This window comes from Stegastes partitus, unplaced genomic scaffold (assembly GCF_000690725.1).
Source record: "Stegastes partitus isolate 25-593 unplaced genomic scaffold, Stegastes_partitus-1.0.2 Scaffold292, whole genome shotgun sequence".
Taxonomy (NCBI): Eukaryota; Metazoa; Chordata; class Actinopteri; family Pomacentridae; genus Stegastes; species Stegastes partitus.
This window is the reverse complement of record NW_007578023.1, coordinates 90337-112062: the sequence shown is the minus strand read 5'-3', so window position 1 is coordinate 112062 and position 21726 is coordinate 90337. Positions and strand designations below refer to the sequence as shown.

The window sequence follows — 21726 nt, the reverse complement described above, 5'->3', positions numbered from 1 at the left end:
GAATTAGAAGATGCCATGATTGCTTTTGAGGCCTTGCAGTTACTGTCCCCCCACTTAAAACTGTGATTTGATTGTAAAATAAATGGTATGCAAAGATGAACCTATAACTTTTTATACTGTTTAAGCAAGAGATTAAAATTGCAATCAACTGTGTTCATTTCAAACACAAGGTTATTTTATGGAGGAAATGAACGTCAGGACATCCACATAACACTGAATGACTTCCTCCCTCTGCTCCAATCACATCTCCCCGTGGAGCCTGATAATGATCACTATCACCTGTGTGTGCTCTGTAGGCAAAAACAGTCTGACTTTTTCCACCATTATTATATGTATTATGTTTCCAAATCGATGGAAGCCCACTACAATCGGACAGCATCTATTTTTCCCCCTGAAACATGCTGACCAACACAGGCCCGGTGGTGAGCTAAGCTACTTTTTTTTAAGCTACTTTAGCTAATGCCTAATTAATAACAGAAGTGTCGGGCTTTAACGGCAAACCTTAGCATAATAAATGTGCTCCTGAAAACACCATTTCTACTCATTAAGAGGCTGTTTATTCTGAGTTTAAAGCCAGGCTATGTGTTTGTAATTTTGTCAGTTGTACTCACGTTGCAAGGCCAAACTCCGTTCAAAAAATGAGCAATTTTACAGTTATGCTAGCACTAGCAAGACAGCCACGGTTTTATCTCTTTAAAAAGTCGGTCCCAGAAATGTATTAATTAATTTACACGTATTTTGTTTTCCTTTTAAATTGACTGAACTTCACAGTGTGGAGTCTAACTTGAAATATATAATGAAAATATTAATTTAACTTTGAAGAATAGCCTACCCCTTTCTGGCAACTGACACACCACTGGAGGCTAATCTGGACAGAGGAATAACATTTATATGTTTAGTTACATGGAGACAGTCTGCAGTTCTCAGTAACATAGAAATGGCAGATTTTAATTGAATATGGACTTATATTTATATTAACATACACTATCTAGTTGTGGTGAGTCACTTTTTCCTCCCAAGCAGCTTCTGACTTGCAGTTTTTTTATTTATTTTTTGTAAACAACTGCAGGCCAAACTGTACTTGTCCATTATTGATGATGTGATTGATAGTATGAGGGAGCTCTTCCTGGACGAGGGCCTTGAAGACCGGGTCCTGGATGACTTGAGACATGTGAGTTGTATTTCACTTAAGCCTGCTGTCATTTAACAAAAAAAAAAGTTAACATCCCATACTTGAAGACGGAACAAAAATATATAAATGCAGCATGCAAGTTGTATTGTTTTGTCTTAGAGATAAGGTTAAGAAACTAATTTCTGTTGTTATTGTTGGAAAGGGTTACATTTAATCAAATAAATAGCTGTTGATCGGTGACAAAAGGTACATTTTGACTAAAGGTACACAGACACTCCTCTTATAATGCAGCTTTATTCAAATGACACGATGCCACAGATGACAACAGAAACACCAGCATGAGCTTTGGGTCTGCTGGATGCTGGCATGTCATTTGAAGTCGTAGCTAGACACTTGGATGTCCGCAATGCCGCTATTTGTCTTCTAAGATATTGTTTTACACAACATGCTACAACAGGCGATGCTCTGGATGGACTTCAAGACAACATGATCCTGTCCTCCAAAATGTTCGCCCTCTTCATTCAACCATTTACAAAGAATGGGACAACATTCCCCCAGCAGCTTCAATGACATAATTAACTCTGCTTCACATGTGTGTGACTTGTGACAGGCTTGGGATTTTTGATCTATGACCCTGTTTTCACATTATCATTTTCAGTACAGTGCACACTTGGTCGTTCCCTGACGCCCATTCTGTTGCAGAGATGCTGTGTGCTGGAACAGCAAACACTTATCCCCCCTGTGTTAAAACGAATGAATAGAATGTAATAAAATGCTGTTTTCATGCTTTTGTTCAGTGCATATGATGCACATCTTGGCTCAAGTTTATCAGTTACAGCAAAGTTAGATCATGTAGGGAGGAAGTATGCACTATACCAGGTAGACATACTGCTGTGTCTTCTGTTGTGCAGCTTTGGGAGTCAAAGATGATGCAGTCAAAAGCAATGGAAGACTTCAGGAAAAACAATATCAACTCATCCAACTTTGTGCTCCAGCTCCCTGCCAGCTACAATGAGAATGATCGGGAACTCACAGGTGACCCAATATTGCTAGAAACTTATCGGCTTACCAGCAAAATATCCTCAATCTTTGCTTTGTTAATGCAGCTAGTCGAACATACAATGTTTTTATAGCAGTTCTGTTCCTGTCAGTGGTTATGTTGAAAGGGGTAAGAAACAATTAGTGGGAAATTACCGCACATTACTTTTTAATTTAGATATTCCTGGTATGCGTATGGACATAAATGCTTCAAACATTTGACTCTGAAGTGATTCAGAGAGAAGGTATGACATGCTTTGCTCTGATTTCTGCTCTCAGCCTCAGTTGTCATTCCTGCCAGTCAGAATATCCACAGCTTCCCAGTCAAGGCAAGTGTCAGCAAGATTTACATCAGCTCACTGTCTTCATATGGCTCTTTATAAGAGGGGCAGACATTAAAGCAAATAAAAGCTGTAATTATTTCTACCTTAAGAGCAGCAGAATTTCTTATTGGGAAATTGTAGGTAATATGTTTTGGGTTTGGAAATTCACTGCTGCTTAATTTGAGTCTGTAAATTGCTTGATCGATTACGCTCAGGTTTGGTTTTTTCTCAGTAGCAGTTATACAAATTCTACCAACTTGATTTAATCTACTCGCTCAATTACATTTGAACAGTTTGAATGTAGTTTTTTTTTCTATTTGATGCTTAAACGATGTCAAAATTTGTCAACCCTAAAAAAAAAAATGTAGGTTTTGCAATTACAGCGCTCATCTGGAAAATCCCAACATTAATTAACTTTCAATAATAAATATTCACTAGTTGTTAGTCGCCAGTCAGGTGTGAAGTTTCTTGTAGGAGTGAAATTATTATGGCGATTATTTGCCCTTATAGTCACATTTCTTTCATTGTTTGATTACCAGACCAGAAGTGTTTAGTTGATAAGCTGACATTTTGTAAAAGATGACTGTCTATTCTTACCATTTGATGTACCTACTCATGTTTTTCTTTGCTCATAATATTTTATTGCAGAACAATTCAGAGACGCTTGCTACTTTTTCTCTGCCTGCTGCGTTGGCTTACCCCGTACAGATACCAGCAGGAGTCACTCTACAAACAGCCTCCGGTACGCATTGACTTAAACTCTTAACAGTGTTTTTATTTCTAGTGTGGACTAGCAGTAGAACTAACGTTTCACTCTTTTTTGTTTTGTCTCACTAAGGTCAACTTTACAAGGTCAATGTTCCTGTTGTGGTTACTCAGGCCCCGGCAAGTCAGCAGCCTGTATCGCACCTCGCACAGAAAGCCACTGAAAGGAGAGAAGCTCCTGCATCTCAGCCAGCTGCAGTCCAACCACATCCCATCCTTCCTCACGAAGCAGAGCCGTCCTCTGTTCCAGCCTCTTCTGTCACACAGCCAAAGACCAGTTTAGCCCCAAGTCAGGAGAGCTGCCTCCCCCAGCTCCCTCCAGAGCCCGAGGGCATGCTGGCAGAAACTGAGCCGAGTCCACAGCCTGAACCCGTGAACCTCAGTGTGACCGCCTCACCCTGCGCTCAGCTATCAGACTTTCACAACAGCGCAGAGGAGGCTTTGACACAGGCGGCACAGACCAGAGATGTCGATGACATCCTGAAAGAGGCCATCGAGGAGGAGAGAGAGAAAGCAGAGCGGGTGAGGAATCAAGCACCTATGAAGACTGACAACCAGTCTGAAGCTGTTCCTGGGAGAATTTGAGAAGAATTTTTCCCACTTTAGGGAAATACCAGTACAAGACATAGAAAAAGTTGAGATGGCGATGCGCATTATTCAATGAGTGGTTCCACATTTTGACAAAATACGCTCCTCAATCTGTATGCCGGAGCAGGCAGCCGGTTTGAGAAACTTATAAAAACTTGAGGCAGGGAAGCTCGGCTCTCAGTACTTGTACTGCGTGCATCGGCTGTAAAGTTAAATCTAATCCGTACAGAAGTAACTAAACCTGCCTTCCAGGACATCCAAAGCTTATTAATTAACATGTATTGTCTTGGTAGATCTTTTCAAAATCTATTTAAAAATTAATGAGTAAAAACAAATGTCTTAGTTTAAATAGACTGTCATATGTCTGGCTATTGTTTTTTTTTTACGTTTCCAGGTGATTTTTCTTTTTCTTAAGCCAACCAGCTGCTGGCTGTAGCTTTGTATTTACTGGATTAACATAAAATAATATGAAGGACATTAAGTGAATTCTTTACAGGGGGACCCAGTGAGTGTTAACATGATGAGGAGTTTACATTAAATCTCTTTATTTAAATCGGGGTAGTTATCAGCTAGTAAGAGTCTAATGAAAGACATTGAGTTATGTTGTATTAAGTGTAGGATCGAGCATTTTTTTTTTTTTGCCTGACCAATTCTAAACCAAGAAATCTGTCTCTGGTGCATCAGAATTGACCACATTGTTTTATTGGCATGAGCCTCCCAACTTTTTATAACTTCAATACCAAGATGTTAGAATGCCAGTTTACGTAATATGAAATAGTTTCAATTTATTGTGACATCAGGTTGTGTTATGCAACATCATGCTCATCACAGTTTCTCTAAAGCCTCAACATGAATTTGAATCAAGTCCTGACTACCTGAATGCAGTAAAACAAATCATGTTTAGCCAATTCAGGTATTCACTATTGAAATATGGAATAAATAGTAATTTAACAATAGCTGTTAGTCTCACTACCAGCTTCTCATCTCTGAACTTCATCTACTTGTGAATGTTCTTCTTGCAATTCCTGCTAAGCTGGACCTGGACTACAACTACAGCGACCTGTCAGACATCGTTCAGCTGGACGGCCCTGCGGACAACTCGGACCTCGAGGAGGGAGACGAGGTTCCCCTGGAAGAGAATGACTTTCTGGGTATAATCAACGCAGAGGCCATCAAGGCCCTGCAGGAAGGAAATGGAAGCAGTGACGGCAACAGCATCTCCTCCAGCAGCGACAGCGAGGGAGCAGATGAACTCGCTGATGTGGAGGAGGAAGTAGGAGAGAATGACTTTGATATTCATGAGTCGTGGTTTTTGTCTTGCAACCAAATGAAATAAACACCGTCTTTGATTGCATGTTTGAACAATTTCCCACAATGTACCTTCTGCTGATTAGGACCCCCTGAATTCAGGAGATGACGTGATTGAGCAAGACATCCCGGATCTCTTCGACACTGACAACGTAATTGTTTGCCAGTATGACAAAGTAAGAAAAATTCATCTCTCTACTGGCCAATATTTTCCTCTCAACAGATCCTGAATATTAACTGCTGCTATTGTGAACGTTTCCTCGTCTCGCAGATTCACCGCAGTAAGAACCGCTGGAAGTTTCACCTGAAAGACGGAGTGATGTGTTACGGAGGCAGGGACTATGTGTTCTCCAAAGCTGTTGGGGAAGCAGAGTGGTAAAGAGCTTCGGCCCTTCTAACAGATCAGATAATCACGCTGGAAAAGGAAACAACGATTTAAAAGGGAAAGACAATCAGTGAATTTAGACCTCTTGGTGGTGCTTTAATTTGGCTCACAGAGCAGGCAGTTAAGACACCACTGTGCAAAATTACTGATACTCGTTTTGTTTTTTTTTGTTCTGTAATTATCTCAGCAATACCGCAAGTCATTTATGATGTTACAGCCAATTGCTTACAGTATTGCTTGTGAATCCAATTTACTAAGACAAACAGCATGAATTTGTGTTCTATTATATTTTGATGAAAACAGTTTTCTTTATTAGTGGAGCAAAACATTGTTTGACCTCAAATATGTTAGCTTGTGTTGTGAACATGATTCTTTGAAGATGACTAACATGCTGTTTGATTTTCAAACGTTCTCATGTCTTATGCTAATTCTGCTTCAAATACACTGAGCTGCACTGCTGCGCTTCATTCGATGAATCCTTTTGTTCTCTTCGCAAACCTGCACAACGCTTGTGATACCTTCTTGTCATTATCAGTTTTTATAATTAATCAAGAGGTTTTTTTCATGTCACTATTCCCACTAGCCTGCGATATAAAAAAAAAAGTATAATGCTAAAATTAAATGCTAAATGCCAGCATGCAGACTAATACGGATTCATGTTTTGACTGTGGTTTGGATAGGCGCTAAATTAGCTTGTCACATCTCAGAAAAAGAAAATGATAGACAGTGGTGGGACATCTCCTGAAACAACTCAGAACAGAAACTCACAGTTTACAGTGTAATTTTGTTGAATGGATCGAGTACAAATCTAAGTCTTCCTGGCTCACACTGATATATCAGCGTCGGTACAAGAAGGAAAAGGAAGAAAATATGACTATGATGAACAAGGGAGAAATGATTTTCTTTTTTCGAGGACAGGAGAAATAAATTCTACTTGTATGTTATATTGAGTACGTACAGGCACAAAACTAGGAAACTGAAGTTAGGAGAAATAGAATAATGTCATTATAAATATTATATTACAGCCCACATTCCTCATTCTTATGATGTAATGTTTGCCTTTGGTAGACAGCCACCCCTCACTAGGGATTTGTTTTTTGTCCTATTTTATACGTAAATCTGCCTCCCACTAAGAGACTAACAAAATTAAGCAATGGGTCTTTTGTAGCAGGCTGCCAGCATGTATGTTGATGAGACGCTGCAGCAGCTCACTACAGGTGTGCTGGAGTAGGAAGTCTTCTGTTGTCATCTGAGGTCGAAAAACTGACACATTAAAGAAAGTTAGTAGAACAAATAGGTTGATCAAACGCTGCTCATCTTTAATATTTAATAGAGAACCTGGTGATTATTGAATTCTACATATATGGGCTGTAGTTGCAAGTGTGAACCGCCTTCCTTCACTTCTTTACTACACAGTAAGAGGAAAAAAAAACGTCCACATTTTTGTTTTATTTTATTTTATTTTACAAACTTTTGCTTACAAATTCTGCACCTAGTATTTACAAAAAGTAGTTCATTCCTTCTCTCTGTGAAATTACCAGTAGGTGCTTTTTGGTTTCCCATAATTCTTCTATTATATTAACTTTTAAGCAATAAGAGGAGTCAAGTATTTAATTAGGACTTGATTTATACAGCAAAATTACACTGTGAACTGCAGGCCGTACAATAAACTTTCCTTGGTTTTATGTCATATTGATAGTATGAAATTTTCAAGGCAATTATTTCATGTATGCCAGCTTCAAATGTTGCTTTCAAATTACCGTACAATAGCACTAAATCTGTGTATTTTCTTCAGATTACTGTATAATGTAAAAAGGGTTCAGATGAAAGCATGCAAAAAAAAAGTCATTACAACTGTTACAACAGCAAAAAACAATTTATGCAGGGGTCACAAGTTTGTTTTGCAGTAAGAAACCATAGTTTTATAGGATTAATGAACAGTATGCACTGAAATGCGACCTCTTACTGCTCGAGCTATGTAAATCAGATGAAATTTTCAGCAGGTCTGTGGTGAAGGCCGCTCTGATCCTGGATTATCCTGAAATGATGCACTCTGTTTCTGTCCAGCTTATGTATGCAAGTTTGTTTCAATAGCTGTTAGGAAATATCAAGATGAGTAGCAAATAACCACACTTTAATTAAAAAAAATCTAATGTCTTATTGTAAAAATACAGGACATTTGGAACAACTGTAAACATTTCCTCAAACTTGTCTCCAGGTTTAACTGAGTCGTCGTGGCTGCTCTGGCATGTCTGCACTCCAAACCTCTCAGTCCAAACGTCTCCACAGTACAAAAAACCAGAAGGTGGCACTAAAACTCATCTCTGATGAGCTAAAACAAAGGCTTTCATTTAATCACATGTACTTTATTGTATTAAAAAAATACAAACATTGTTCTTATTAGGGGGAAATAAATAAATTCTACTCATTTTTAATAATAACATTATTTTGTAACATCTTGCCAAAGTGCTGCTTTATATAATTTGTTCTTGATCATTACTGATTTGCTTTCAGCTTTGCAAAAAACTGGCCGGTTCTATTTTTTTCCTCCATCCCTGCTCCATCCAGCTGCTTCCTCGTCCACAGTGCCCGTGCAGAAATGGAGCCTGCGGCACACGTTGTCTTCAATTTGAGGTCTCTTGGTTTTGACTGGTGAAATTCTCAGTTTGCAAACTAACCAAGATCAAATCTGATCAGATGTCTGCCGTGCACAAGACCGACGATCTCTTCACCCTGACCTACATTTTGAAGAAATGCTACATTTTTAGCTGGACAGCAAGTGCTGCTTTCAAGCTCAGAGTAAAATTTGGTGTGCTGATGGTCATGTGGTTCCCTTATTTAGAAAGCAACCCTTCATCTTAATGTGATAGGCGTAAAAGCTGAGTGAGTGATGTTTTCTGTTGGGCATTTTTTGTGTACCGGTCAGGTGTGACGCCAGAGTCTGTGATCTATAGTAGTCGGCGTGAGCGTGGCAGCAGCCGCAGCGACTGAGCATCAGGCACACATCCTTCCTGAAAGCCCGCGTGAAGATGGTGTACAAGAAAGGGTTGCAGAGGGAGTTGATGGGATAGAAAAGGATGAGCAGGATCTTGGAGTGAGACACGGTAATGAGGGGCATGCGCAGGGCCGCAGAAATGGCGAAGAAGGAGATTGGCGCCATGCACACAAAGTCTGTAAAAATGAGCACAGCCATTCGTTTGGCGATCTTGGCGTCTCCGTGACGGGTGGAGTGCTCCGGGTTGTGGATGCTGAGATATATGCATATGTAACAGTAACAGACAACCAGGAAAGCAACAACGTTGACAATGAGCACAGCCACCACGTAAATCTGAGACCCCAGTGTGTCGATGTCCATGGGCAGACAGATGCTCACTTTGCTGTAGCTGCTGACCCCCACAAGAGGGAGCAGGGAAACCAGCAGAGAGAAGCCCCAGCCTGCCCCCATCATGGCCGTCACATGGTGCATCCGCAGCCTCTTGTTGACATGCATGGCATTGGTGATGGTGTGCCAGCGTTCAAGGCTGATCACAGTCAGCGTGTAAACTGATAGCTCGCTGGCAAACACCGTCAGAAACCCTGCAATGCCACATCCAGGCCCAGTCTGCCAGTCTGTGGCGTGGTTGTAATATTCTTGTCTGGAGTGGAAATCCATAAAGGCAATTAGCATCAGATAGAGCCCCATGCACAGATCAGCAAAGGCCAGGTTACATATGAGAAATCTGGAGATGGTTAGCTTGTGGTGGCTAATCAGCAGGATGCCCAGAACAGCCAGGTTACCGGCCACAGCGAAGACGGTTATCATCCAGGTGAGACAGCGCAGGAACGGGAAGCCAAGCAGGTCCTCGCAGGGGTTAAAAGCATCTGGCGTCGGTGTGCACTTGACAAAGGGGTTGTTAAGACAATCAAATTCCAGGTCTGGATACTGAAAGTTGATGTCGTTAATGAGGTTTGTGCCATCTGCAGTGGGCTCTCTGAAGAATACACAGATGTTAGGATTATCACATAAAACTGCCAGAAAAATAGATCACAGAAAACTACCTGCGGTAAGGGATAGTGTGAAAATTAAAGGGGTGGATGGATGATATTTTTAGGAGAGCAGCAGAAGGTTATTCAAGTTGAACTGTTTTGGGGTTTTTTGTACATGCCACAGGTTATATGAGGTCAACCAGCATGGTTTATTATTCCCAATAAAATGATCTAGAAACTACTAGGATCAAGTTCTAAGAATCAAAATAGTGCTGTATGTTATTAACAGTTGAGTAATCTGACTGCAGATCATAAAACTAAACTTAAATCCATTATGCAAAATGACAGGACTTAGCTCAAAAGTGAAGAATGGTTGTTATATTTTGTAAACTAATTGCTAATTCGGTTAGTATTTATGCTCTGTGAACATTATTATGCCAACAAGAGTACATTAAAGCACAATATTTTAATTTCTTTTTACAAATGAGTTGCAACTGCTCAGTCATTTTGACATATTTGGGCAGGTGGTTGCACTCCCCCTTCCACACACACAATAGTTTTTGTACACACCCTGTATATGAAAAGGAGGAACTTACATCTCTGTTTCCTTGAGATCACAAAACTTTGTGAAGTTCTTTAAGGCACTTTCCCTTTAAACAAAAGAAAAAAAACAAAGAAAGGAAAAGGTTAGACCACACGAAATGTCAATAAACTCAGCTGTTAATTACCATCCCACTCATGATCTGCATTCATCGGATAGAGCTGTGCTTGTTTATGCAGATGCGAATGGATTTGTTACATCTCTGGGAGTGGCTGTTGGTTACCTTTGTATCCGGCGCCATGTGTGGAAGGCGCAGCAGTGGCTGGGGTACGTGAGCTCAGCCTCCAGCAGTTCAGCGAGGCTTTCCAGCGGAGGGAGGCTTTTCAGAGCGAAGGCAGAGCTGGCTTTCAGAAACCTCACCTGCCGCAAGCCTTTAGGGGGGAGGGAGCTTAGAGCTGTGGAGGAAACATCCCTGAATCACACACGCACAGAACGTAGACATACATCAACAGTGAAGAGAGGTGAAACAACTGCAGGTAAAACATTGTTTTAATAAGGCACTGGACTACCACTTAAAAGAGCCTTTGGTCTGTCTTGAATTAAATTTCATGTGTCATTTAAACCCTGCTGGAGGGTTACAAAGCCAGTCTATCCAGTAAGCCGTTTGGTGTCTTGTTGATGGTGATAAGAAATGCTGTTTCTGGCAAATTTTATAAATCTCCCACAGGTGTTCATTGAGCTCTAGTATCTGTGACAGCAAAGCTCCTAATTTACATTGTTTTCATATTCATCAAACCAATGAGCAAATTATGCTGTCTCTCTAAAGAGTTGCTCGTTCATAACAAAACTGCTTTGTGTTAGAACAGAGGTTGTAATTACTGACTGAATACATTCTTATCCGCCGCAAAACAACATCCAGAATTCACTTTGCTCTCCTTCGTTTGACTGGATTACTTCTAACCTGACATTTATCACATCTAAAAACACCCAGATGTGCTGCACTGGACTCCAAGAAAGATCCTTAGCATTTCCTGTGTGCCAGCGAATACGACAAACACTAATTCACAAGCAAGATAAGAAGACGTAACCACACAGAGTTGCTTGCAATCAGAGACCTTGTGAGCTGTGTGTGCAGCAGACTTAGCTATTTGCTCACTAATCAGTATTCTGCAGTCCTGCCTGCCTTGTTGGTTGTTTACACAGACGGGCTGTCACCACCCTAATGTTTACACAATGAAATAATAAACATTGTTATGAATATTAATCTTACTTCATGACCCAGTTCAAATATAATCACCTTAATGCTGTTGATTGAACAGATTAATTTTTTTTACCAGTGTTGGAAAGAGTAAGTGCATTTAATCATTTTACATTTTTATGCTGCTTTATGCTTAACTACATTCCACAGGGAAATTGTGCTTTTTTTTTATTCTGTTACATTTACTTGAAGGATAGAAAACAAATTATAAAAGGTGAATAAATGAGTAGAGAAACACATTAACTGCAGATGCTTCCATGCAGGTAAGGCTGCACAGTGCTGTTAAGTGATTGACATCCAATCGTGCCCTCTAGCAGGTGCAAAAAAAATTGCAGCAGATGTTGATTGTGGATCCAGATAAGTGAAATTAAAGAGGGTTCATTGTTGGGGCACAGACAGAAGGAGCTTCAGTCACAAAGACGGTTTGGCTGGTTTGTTTTTTATTAGGAGCAGTGACTTAACTGCATTTAAATCTATTGTAAAGACGTCAGTAAATGGGGTCGGACGCTGTAGTCAGCCGCACGTGTGATCAGGGTTGCAGTGCATAAACTCCTCATTTCACAGATGAATGCTTACTTTTGGATTCAGTGGTGCAAAAACCCTAGACAGCTGTCTAGAGCGATGTGGAAAACAGTGATACAGTCAGATGAGTAATCCTCCACCATATTCTCAACAAGTAAGGGAGCGTATTGTATGCCAACACAACCGTATGGGATGACAATGTCCACATCCATAGGGCATGAGGGGGTCACTGAATGGTTTGATGAGTATTAGAATGACGTGAATCAATGCTATGACCTTCACAGTCATCAGATATCGATGCAATTGAACTCATATGGGCGATCTGGGCGTGAGGCGTTATTATCACAACACCAACTGAATGAATATCTTTTGGAAGAATGGTGCTTTTCGCTCCAGTAGAGTTCAAAAACAAAAACAAAAGAGGATTTTTAAGTGCTGCAAGGTGGCGCAGTTGGTAGCACTGTTGCCTCGCAGCAAGAATGTCACCGGTTTGTGTCCCAGTGGGGGCACCAGGATCTTTCTGCGTGGAGTTTGCATGTTCTCCCCGTGCAGCGTGGGTTCTCTCTGGGTTCTCCGGCTTCCTCCCACAAGGTCCAAAACATGTTGAGGTTAATTGGTGATTCTAAATTGTCCGTAAGTGTGAATGTGAGTGTGCTTGGTTGTCTGTCTCTAAGTGTAGCCCTGTGATAGACTGGTGACCTGTCCAGGGTGTCCCCTGCCTTCAGCCTAAGTCAGCTGGGATAGACTCCAGCCCCCCCGCGACCCTAATGAGGATTAAGCGGTGTGTAGATAATGGATGGATGGATTTTTAAGTAAAAAATAACAGTAAAATTCAGAAAAGGGCGATCCACCTTTTCTACATAATGAATACTATGCATACGTCAAAGCTGTCTGATAGGGCTGATACTGTTTAAAAAGATGGGATTGAGCCAAAACATTTAAGTTTTGGAGTGTAAATCCAAAACAATGAGCTGAAAGATGCTGTGCAGAACTGAGATGAACTGCAGATTAATTATCTAAAAGTCCCTTTTAAATACAAGTCATCATGTGATCCGTTGTCAATATGAACACATTGATTATCTGAACACTTCCACCTCTGATTAGTCATGACATTTTGCATGGTATTTGTGATTTTATTAACGTTAACTACTCACAGAGAACTCGGACCTGTGGCTCCTTCAAAAGCATCTTCTTGAATGTGACTGAGATACCTGTTGTCGCTCAAATTTCTACAAAAGACACAAAAAACAGTCAGCTACAACACATGTGACGTCAAAGCCCAAACTGCAGTTTTGCACTCAACATGCAATAAAGAAAATCGAAGATGACACATTAATGGGCAACAACGCCCCAAACCATTTTCATCTACTTTTTGTTTTCTCAACTTGACACTGAGGAAGATAAGCATTATTTTTAGACTTCAGGGTGTCTGTACGTATCTCGTCCCCATCGACATTCGGCATTACGGGGCAAACCGAGAAAACAACAGGGCATCCAATCTTTGTTTAGTCTTACATAACGTTTGTTTACTGGTACACTCAGTTTTTTTTTTATGATTAGGAAAAGAAAATACTCTAACCGGAACAATATTGTTCAAAGCAACATACTGTAATGCTGTGCTGTTGTTGAAAAAAATCTTGATTGTGAGAACGCTTACAGTGTGTTGAGCTTGGTCCCGTTGAACGCATGACACTTAATTTCCTTGAAGCCGTTTCTAACCAGTATCCTGTCAAGGACACAGTGTTGTAAATTTCAGTTTGCTGTCAAAAGCACCTATCAACAAGGTCAGAGAAGTGAACATTCAATTACATAAGCATATTAAGCCGCATCAAGAAACATTCCTGACAAATGGTGACAAATTGTTGCTCTTAGCTCCGATAACGTGGTAACAAAGAGAATTTGGTTTCCCGCACTCACATGTCGACGTACTCCTCTGTGATACCCCGGAAGGAATTGGCAGGGATGATGTCGATCCTCATGTTGTCTACCATTTCTCTGGGGGAGAAAACATAATAATAACTGTTTGGCTAAATTATCAGTTAGACAAAATTATGTATACTCATTTTTTTATTATTTTTTTAAATAAGTGGTTTGATGAACTGTGACACAGAGATGTTGACATTGTGACACCGATAGAACAAAACCAAATCTGGGCTCAGAATAAACAACTTGGGTCTCCACTCGTGGCGAGAACATCCAGTTTCGCAACAAACAGAGACACTAATCCAGTTTAGAAGCGCACTATATTTTAATAGGATTACTTACAGGATAATAGTTGGTGCCATGGAGGAGATAGTTGTGAAGTCTGGAAAGTGTACCATGCCCGTGTTAGAGATGCTTCTGTGAAGACAGGTGGCAGAGACCCACGATAAAGAGCAGATAAGAACAAATTCTCAAAGTACCCAGAAAATGTCACAGAGTTTTAGATGGCGGAGACATTTCAGGAGCCGGTTCTATAAAACATCACATCACTCTCTGCTCGTGACCTTTGACATGTTTCTTCACATTTAACGTGGAGCAGCGAAAAACATAAAGACTGACTTTTTTTCCCCCATTGCGTAGAACATAAAGGTCGTACGATAAGAAGTACAGCACCAAGACTGAGTTTGTAGTTGACAGCACAAAAAAAACCCCAAACTGCCACCATAAAATTGCTGCAAAGTAAGGAGGCACTAATAATAACCCATACCCAGCCAAATGTGTTTTTCAATTCAGTAACACTGTGCAGAAAATTACACAGAAATAACTGCATTTAAATGAAATCCGCTGAAAAAAAAACCGCACAAAAACACTATCAAGATTTATTCAATCTTGACTTTTGATGCCTAATATGAGTTGAAATTCAAAATGCTGGAAGCTGCAATTCCCATAATCATTCACAAAGCCACAGGTGGGCTTAGGGGTGCCTTATTAACTATCAACGAACAACGATTTTGCTTCCTAGATTGTGTGACACCTGAAAATGTTTGGGTCTTGTTCACTTAATAATAATAATTCTGTTTCTGAACGGCACAGAAATCATTTTGTAAAACTGTCATATGTCCATCCTTCTCCTCTGACCTATAAACTCAATACATTTACAAAAAAAAGCACATTGTTTTAATTTCATTACAGTACTGTTCATTTTCAGTACCTTCAAAGCTGCGCTGTGACCAATACTGTTTTCTCTGTAAGTAGCCAGATATGGATCAACCTAAATCAACCTGCCAGCAGTCACTTTGGTCCACTGGTGGACTTGCAGCTTCCTTCTAGACTTAACGTTACAGTATATTTTCCAAGATAAATGATGCCCTACAAGCCTGATCCCCTGCTATCAGTGTGTTGGATAAAAAGCTGAGAAATGATCACATTTGAAGACATATTGAGCTTTCTTCCTTCAAAGAAAACTGATTAAAATGGATCATAGTGAAATCAGTGATCACAAGATGTTTGTTGTGCACACAGGTGCAAATTTGCTGTTTTTGTGACCCAGTAGGAGTAAATGTGATTCTGCAGGTGTGTCAAGCAGGACTGTTGGGTTTTTTTTTTAATGTGCTTTGCTGTGTGACTAAATTCGACTCCGGCATGGTTGTGTCTGCCACCTGTGTCTAGTTGTGCACCTGTGCGAGGTTAGACAGAGGCACAGCGGTGCTTTAATCAGCAGGCTATCAACATGTTTACACTGACGACGCTGATATGCTCAAGTTAAGCAAGTATCCTTCTTGACTGTTTTCACCGTCTTCGAGTAGTTTAGCTCGTTAGCATTTGCACATTTGCTAATTAGGATCCAACAAAAGGGGAAGTTGAGGCCAACAGGAATGTTGGGAGGTGTTTTCTCATGAACAAACAGACACTATGAAATTTAGAAATGATGATGGTACACGATGAAACAAAATCAACCAAGTTATTACATTTAATCCTGAGAGGAACATGACACAAATTTAAAGCCTCTTTTCCGTCATTGATTCAACCCCTAAAAACTTCTCTGTTTGTGTCAGACTTACATATTTGCGTTAAATAAAGCCTTCTTGGCTTTAAATGGTTTGGAAGCGTAACTCTAGACCTTCTAGAAAAGGGGTGTCAATCTCAAAAACACAGTGGGCCAAAATTTAAAACCTGAAAAACGTCGCGGGCCATCATTGAACAAATGAACCTTTTAATAAGGACCGAAACAAATTTTGCTTTAACATTGAATATGGAACAAGCAACGCTTATTACCATACATTATGTATAACTTAATAGTGGAGACATGCAAAATCAAATTCTAAATAAAAAAACACATCAATGGCACAGTGACAGTTGTAGTGTGAAGTCGCTATGCCTACTGTCACAGAGGAGAGGGAGTTTCTGGGTCCTGTCCTGATTGTCGTGCCAAAACAACAACAGGGCATTATGGGATTTGTAGTATAGCGGTGAGTGCACTGTACAGCATAATACCTCGGGCAGCTCTAGTAGTCATTTGGTATTGTCTCGCGGGCCAAATATAATTACAAAGCGGGCCAAATTTGGCCCGCGGGCCAGAGTTTGACACCCCTGTTCTAGAACATGCAGATCTGTGAGGACATCCACAGTAGTACTGGCAAGATGAGAGAGCGTTTCTTCAGGATCATTTAATAAGTAAGTTTTGTTGAATGCACATCTGGGATCATCAAGACATGAAGTGTTCACTCTCGCTGTCTCCTGAAGGGGCCGCTGTGTCTATGTGTGCCACCATCACATTGAACATGGCGAACCTCTCCAGGTCCTGGTAGGTCTTCAGGGACACAAAAAAAGACACGCGATGGTGTGATGATGGTGAAGCCGTAGATGCTGCCCAGAGCGAGCTGTCTGTCTGTCCACCTGGAATAATGTCATCTCCTCCAGCTTTATGTCCGTCTGGGATGTTGTCATGGAGCCATGTTTCTTTAAAGCAAACTCATGGCAGTCTTTCCACTCTCTGCGGGTTTCTTCCAGCAAACGTAGCTCATCCAGCTTGTTGTTGAGGGAGCGGACATTGGAGAGTAGGAGCCACGGTCGTGCTGGTCTGGAGGGGTTAGCCTAGCATGGATCCCGACTCTCTTCCTTCTTTTTTATGTTGGCACCGTTTGTGCTTCCTTCTGTCTTGGGGAACTGGCGGCGTAGTCTCCGATCGGACTCCGCGTTGGCGCAGCATGTCGAAATCACAACCAGTCACCTCATTTCCAGCACCGTTCACTGTTCTGATGCTAAGCAAGTCTCCCGGCCGCAAGTTTTGCAGAATGAACGTCTTGGATAAGCAAGACACTCAAAATGTTCCCTTTCGTTGTCTCTTGAAGGGGCCGCTGTGTCTATGCGCATCAGCAGCTCATGTAATCAGAGTACTGTTTTCCCTTTTTCTGTTAAATGCCAGGAGATTGGAGTCATTAGGATTCATCCTCTGGAGACCAAAAACATTCACCAAATTTGGAATAATACCTATAATTTGGCTTTTTTTTTGGGTTTCAACAAAGCTTTACTGTAAAGGTTAGTGGGGTTTAAATCGATAAAAACAGGTGGACTTACAAATGTTTCAGCTTGGGCAGATCAGTGAAGGCACCTTTTTCAATAACCCTCAGACTGTTGATGCTCTGCACCGAACTACAGGAATAAAAAATGAGGAAACATATCAGTAATTACAATATTGTTGTCAGAGGGTGTCAACAAACAAACAGAGAAAAACCCCATTCATACATCAGCCGCTCTGAAAGTCAAGGATTAAACACGCTGCTTTGTAATAGACGGACTAATCCTGTGGGGCTTAAACGGAATGCAAAACACACACCAAAAGAATAATTGCTTTCATCACGTTTAAAAAAAGTGACATGCAATGGCAGGTGAAGTGTCACTTACATTTCCGCCAGGCTGTGGAGGGAGAGGAAAGCGTGTCTCTGTATACGTGTGATGTGCTCGCTCTGGGAGATCTCACTGTGGCACAAAGAAACGGCTCCACATCAGTCAACAGATTAACAAAAGATTGTAAGCCCCCTTGAAATGTTGCGGATGGAGCCAGTAAATATAGAGTTTTTAGCAAAGCTGATATCAAGAGCCACGCGAGTGCTTGTTACGGATTTCTGTCCTGGCTTATTTTTCAAAATGCACTGCTTTTAGAAATAGGACAGAGTTGATTGATAGAGGGACGCAAACCTGGAGGGGAATATTAAAACACCATCACCAGCGATTCATACTTCTAGGGCACCGCATACACATGCTGGACCTCACGTTTGGAAGAGCTCCAAACATACATCACGGATGCATCTAGGCCAAGAAGTGAAGATGTTTATAAAGGAGGACTAAAACAAAGACGCCGGGAGACAAACAAAGTCAACAAGACTTCTTGATTCGTCCTTGGGCACTTTGTTTTCTGATGGCTGACTTCTTTCAGGAGACGCTCTCCATTTTCCTTTTTTTTTTTTTTTCTTGCAATCATCATTTCAGACTCCCACTCTACTGTAATCAGTTTTTCTAAATATAACGTCACCGTGCTTCCATTTCAAACCAAGAAACAATTAAAGGACTCCATCTGTGCTGCATATCCTCCTTTTTTTTTCTTCATCTTCTTCTTTTAGCCCCTCCTGATTGCACCATGTAGTGTTATAATTACAGCTCATAAAAAGCTTTTCTCACATGATCATCTAAGTGAAGCTGCTCATCATCGATGACAGACCACACATGTCACTCTGCCTTGACACAGGTGTCGTGGGATTTTTTTTCTTTTTATTATTTCATCTTCTATCACCTGAAACTCCAGAATTTTGTGACAGAGACTAAATTTGAACATGATGAACCTATCACATGCATGTGGTGAGCCTGATAAGGCTTGTCCCTGAGGAGAATCAACACAAACTGGTTGAAAATGTTAAATACCCATTCATTTTCTTACAGATTTTAAAGCATGGAGACTGCATATAATAAAGCAGAACATAACTTACATTCTTGTAACGTTGATCAGCTCCTTGAAGGCATGAGTGGGAACCACTTTCAAGGGCAGATGAGTGAGCCTTCTGCAAGATTCATAAGCACAGCAAGTTCAAATCACATTTATGCTGCAACATGTAAAAGAAAATGAAAACAAAATGTCTTTAGGTTATCCTTTAAAATGACATTTACCATAACACACACACACACACACCAGGAGTCCTTGGAGAATTATTAAAGTGGCAGAAAGAGAATTAAAAAGTCAGTGTGAGGTCAGAAGACACTGTGAGCCTATGGAGAGAAAATAATAATAATAATAATAATAATAATAATAATAATAATAATAATAATAATAATAATAATAGAAAAGTTCATGAAGTACCACAAAGGCACTGATTTGTTCAGTGTAAAGCACCAGAGACACTCAATAGGAGGATTTTAAGAGTGAAAAGCTGAAAGAAGTTGGGTTACTTACAGTCGAAGCACGGCTGCTTGTGGCGTCCGGGAGGCCAGCTGAGTGTCTCTGCTGCACCGGAACGTGTCGGCGGAGCAGCGGCAGATGGTCGGACAGCTAGAAGCCCAGCAGGGGCGCACATCCAGGACACCGGACAGCGCGACCAGGAGCCAGACCGCCCGGGGAGCCATGCGTGACACCGGGCCACTCATTCAAACAATAATACAAATAGAAGGGAAAAAAAAAAAAACTCAGCTAGATCTTTCTAAAGTTGACGATCAGACACCGCTATTTCAAATTCTACCTCTTATCATTCCAGGCCAAAAGAGGACAAAAAAAAAAAAAAAGTGCAATAATGTGCGCGTGCAGGCTCCGCTGCTGCCTTCAGGTGCCGTCGTAATTGCGAGCTTGCGGAGCTCTTCGCCTGGAAGAAGCCAAGAAAGTGAAACACAGGCGGAATTTTTTTTCTTTTGACAGCTGAGCAGCAGAGATGTGACGTTTAGTGGGTGGAGATCATAAAAAAGCTCTGCCAAGTGCTGGTGTTAGAAGTGATGTAGTGAAGCCGGGCTGTCACTCATGTCTAATTAATCCGTTTTCAGGGGTGGAAAGGAACTTTTTGGAGTGACATTTTTTTTTCTTTCTTTCTTTCTTAGTTTTCAAGTTTTGAATATTTATATTCTTCCACCCTCTAAAAAGTAACTCAAATGACCTATTCCTACCGGTTAAGTGAATGCAGATAAAAATATTTAAAAAATACTTATTTAGATTAACCTTTTAAGCAAACATTTTGATGGGTTGGATGGACATAATAATGTTAGTAATCGGCTCAAGTTAATATCGCTATCGTCATCGTAACTTAAACTCAGATTTATGTGTGAGATGATTTAATGAAAATAACTTATGTAGCTTAATGATTTCAGGATTTCCCTTGCCATGCCTTCATTATTTCACATTGTCAAGAAATAACTTTGATTACAGAGGAAATGCTAGTTCCCTTAACTAAATATATTTTGTCAGTTGAACATAATTTTATTACAAATTTTCATAACTCAAATAGCTGGTATTTTTTTTGTTTTTGTTGTTCTCTGTTGTTGAAACCAGAAGTTTATATCCACTGTATAAAAAGACACACAACCTTTTTTTTTTCTCTGTCTGACATTAAATGTGACCAAACTTTTCCTGTTTTAGGTCAGTTGGGAATCCCAAAATTATTTCTATTTGCTAAATGCCAGAATAATGAGAGAGAGAATTTTTTAAATTTTTTATTTATTGATTTATTTTTACTGCTACTAACATAAAATAACTAATTCTCAGATGCTGAGTTTAATTGTTATAGTACCATTTTGGCATTATGTACAGTACTACTTTTAAAAAAAAAAGTTTCTTGTTTAAATTTAGTTTAAGACTGTGTTCTCGTGTTAATAATCCAAAATTTTTCAAAATTGATCTAGTTAATGGACTTGATGTTCAGTGTCATATATGGCACAACATATGGGAGTTACAAAGGACTACAAATAGATTTCTTCATACAATCCAGTTTCATGTCTCAGATAATGATAGATATTCCCACATGAACTGCTCACTCAACTCCCTCCACAACATTTAAATTGGGTTAGTGTAGGGACTTTGACTTTGCAAAACATTAACTTTAATCTTCTTCAATTGTTCCCTGGTAGAAGGATTTGACTGTTTTATCTGGTGTCTTGCTGCATGACCAACTTTCTCATGAGATTTTGTTTATGGAGAGACATCCTGACATTTTCCTTTCAAAATTCCCTGATATTATCCAGAATGTGTTGTTGATGGACAATTGATGGACAATGACAGGAAGCCGTCCTGGCGCAGACACAACAAAAAAGGCTCAAATGATGATACCACCACCGTGTTTCATTGAGAGGATAAGGTTCCTATCATTCGTAGCCTTCTGACTTATTCACACGGTCTTTAGATGGACAGCAATGTTCTTTATGCACACCACTGTTGTTTTGTGTTCACCTGATGGTAGATTCTTGAACATTAACTTTAGTCAATGTGAGAAAGGCTTTTGGAAGTTGCACCAGGTTCCTTTAACCTCACCTTTTAACCTCACAGACTGTTACCAGCCATTTTCTTGGAGTGATGTTAATTGGTTGATTACTCCTTGAGAGGCTAACAGTGGTCTTGATTTCCTTTATTTGTACATAGTCTCTCCTACTAACTAATTAGTGGAGTCCTTTAGGCGAGACTATCAGCAGAAACAGAAATCTCCTTTGTTTGGGCCATGACACATATAGATAAACATGTGACTGTTATGCTTAGGTAGATTCCTGTTCTTTAAATAAAACAGGCACCAATTCATCTCGTTGTTTGAAAATTCCTGACTCTAATTTTGCCTTCTAATTAACTGCTATTCCTCCAGGTTGAGAGACTGTTGCCACTCACTCAATATGTAACACTGGATCATTTTCCTCAATAGATTAACAGCCAGCTCATAATACCTTTGCCTCATTTGTTTAACTGGGTTCTCTTTGTGTACTTTTAGAACTTGTGTTAAAATCTGATGACGTTTTAGGTCA

General features: G+C 40.2%; 2 protein-coding genes across 2 annotated transcripts; one reads left to right on the top strand and one right to left on the bottom strand.

Moving 5' to 3' along the window:
- Positions 1-398: 398 nt before the first annotated feature.
- gtf2a1l (general transcription factor IIA, 1-like) lies at positions 399-5956 on the top strand. The gene is made up of 9 exons (XM_008282994.1): positions 399-422; positions 1070-1171; positions 2044-2167; positions 2456-2509; positions 3152-3235; positions 3332-3780; positions 4880-5119; positions 5241-5330; positions 5426-5956. The coding sequence occupies exons 1-9, from the start codon at positions 399-401 to the stop codon at positions 5531-5533; spliced, it is 1275 nt and encodes a 424-aa protein (XP_008281216.1). The 3' UTR covers positions 5534-5956.
- A 2404-nt stretch (positions 5957-8360) lies between these two features.
- LOC103358126 (lutropin-choriogonadotropic hormone receptor-like) lies at positions 8361-21509 on the bottom strand. The gene is made up of 12 exons (XM_008282961.1): positions 21502-21509; positions 19193-19378; positions 18732-18803; positions 17653-17727; positions 17326-17400; positions 14092-14166; positions 13744-13821; positions 13484-13552; positions 12981-13055; positions 10330-10518; positions 10102-10155; positions 8361-9510 (listed from the first exon to the last, which is right to left on the bottom strand). Exons 1-12 carry the CDS (start codon positions 21507-21509, stop codon positions 8361-8363), a joined length of 2106 nt encoding a protein of 701 aa, XP_008281183.1.
- Between the last annotated feature and the right edge of the window lie 217 nt (positions 21510-21726).

Bases quoted from the DNA above. Each gene is read 5' to 3' on its own strand.
- gtf2a1l (XM_008282994.1), top strand. From the start codon at position 399: ATGCTGACCAACACAGGCCCGGTG. The intron at 3,236-3,331 runs GTACGCATTGAC...TGTCTCACTAAG, and splicing joins CACTCTACAAACAGCCTCCG to GTCAACTTTACAAGGTCAAT. The intron at 5,331-5,425 runs GTAAGAAAAATT...CTCGTCTCGCAG, and splicing joins TTGTTTGCCAGTATGACAAA to ATTCACCGCAGTAAGAACCG.
- LOC103358126 (XM_008282961.1), bottom strand. The intron at 10,519-12,980 runs GTGAGTAGTTAA...TGTGTGATTCAG, and splicing joins GCCACAGGTCCGAGTTCTCT to GGATGTTTCCTCCACAGCTC. The intron at 10,156-10,329 runs GTAACCAACAGC...TTTTGTTTAAAG, and splicing joins ACATGGCGCCGGATACAAAG to GGAAAGTGCCTTAAAGAACT.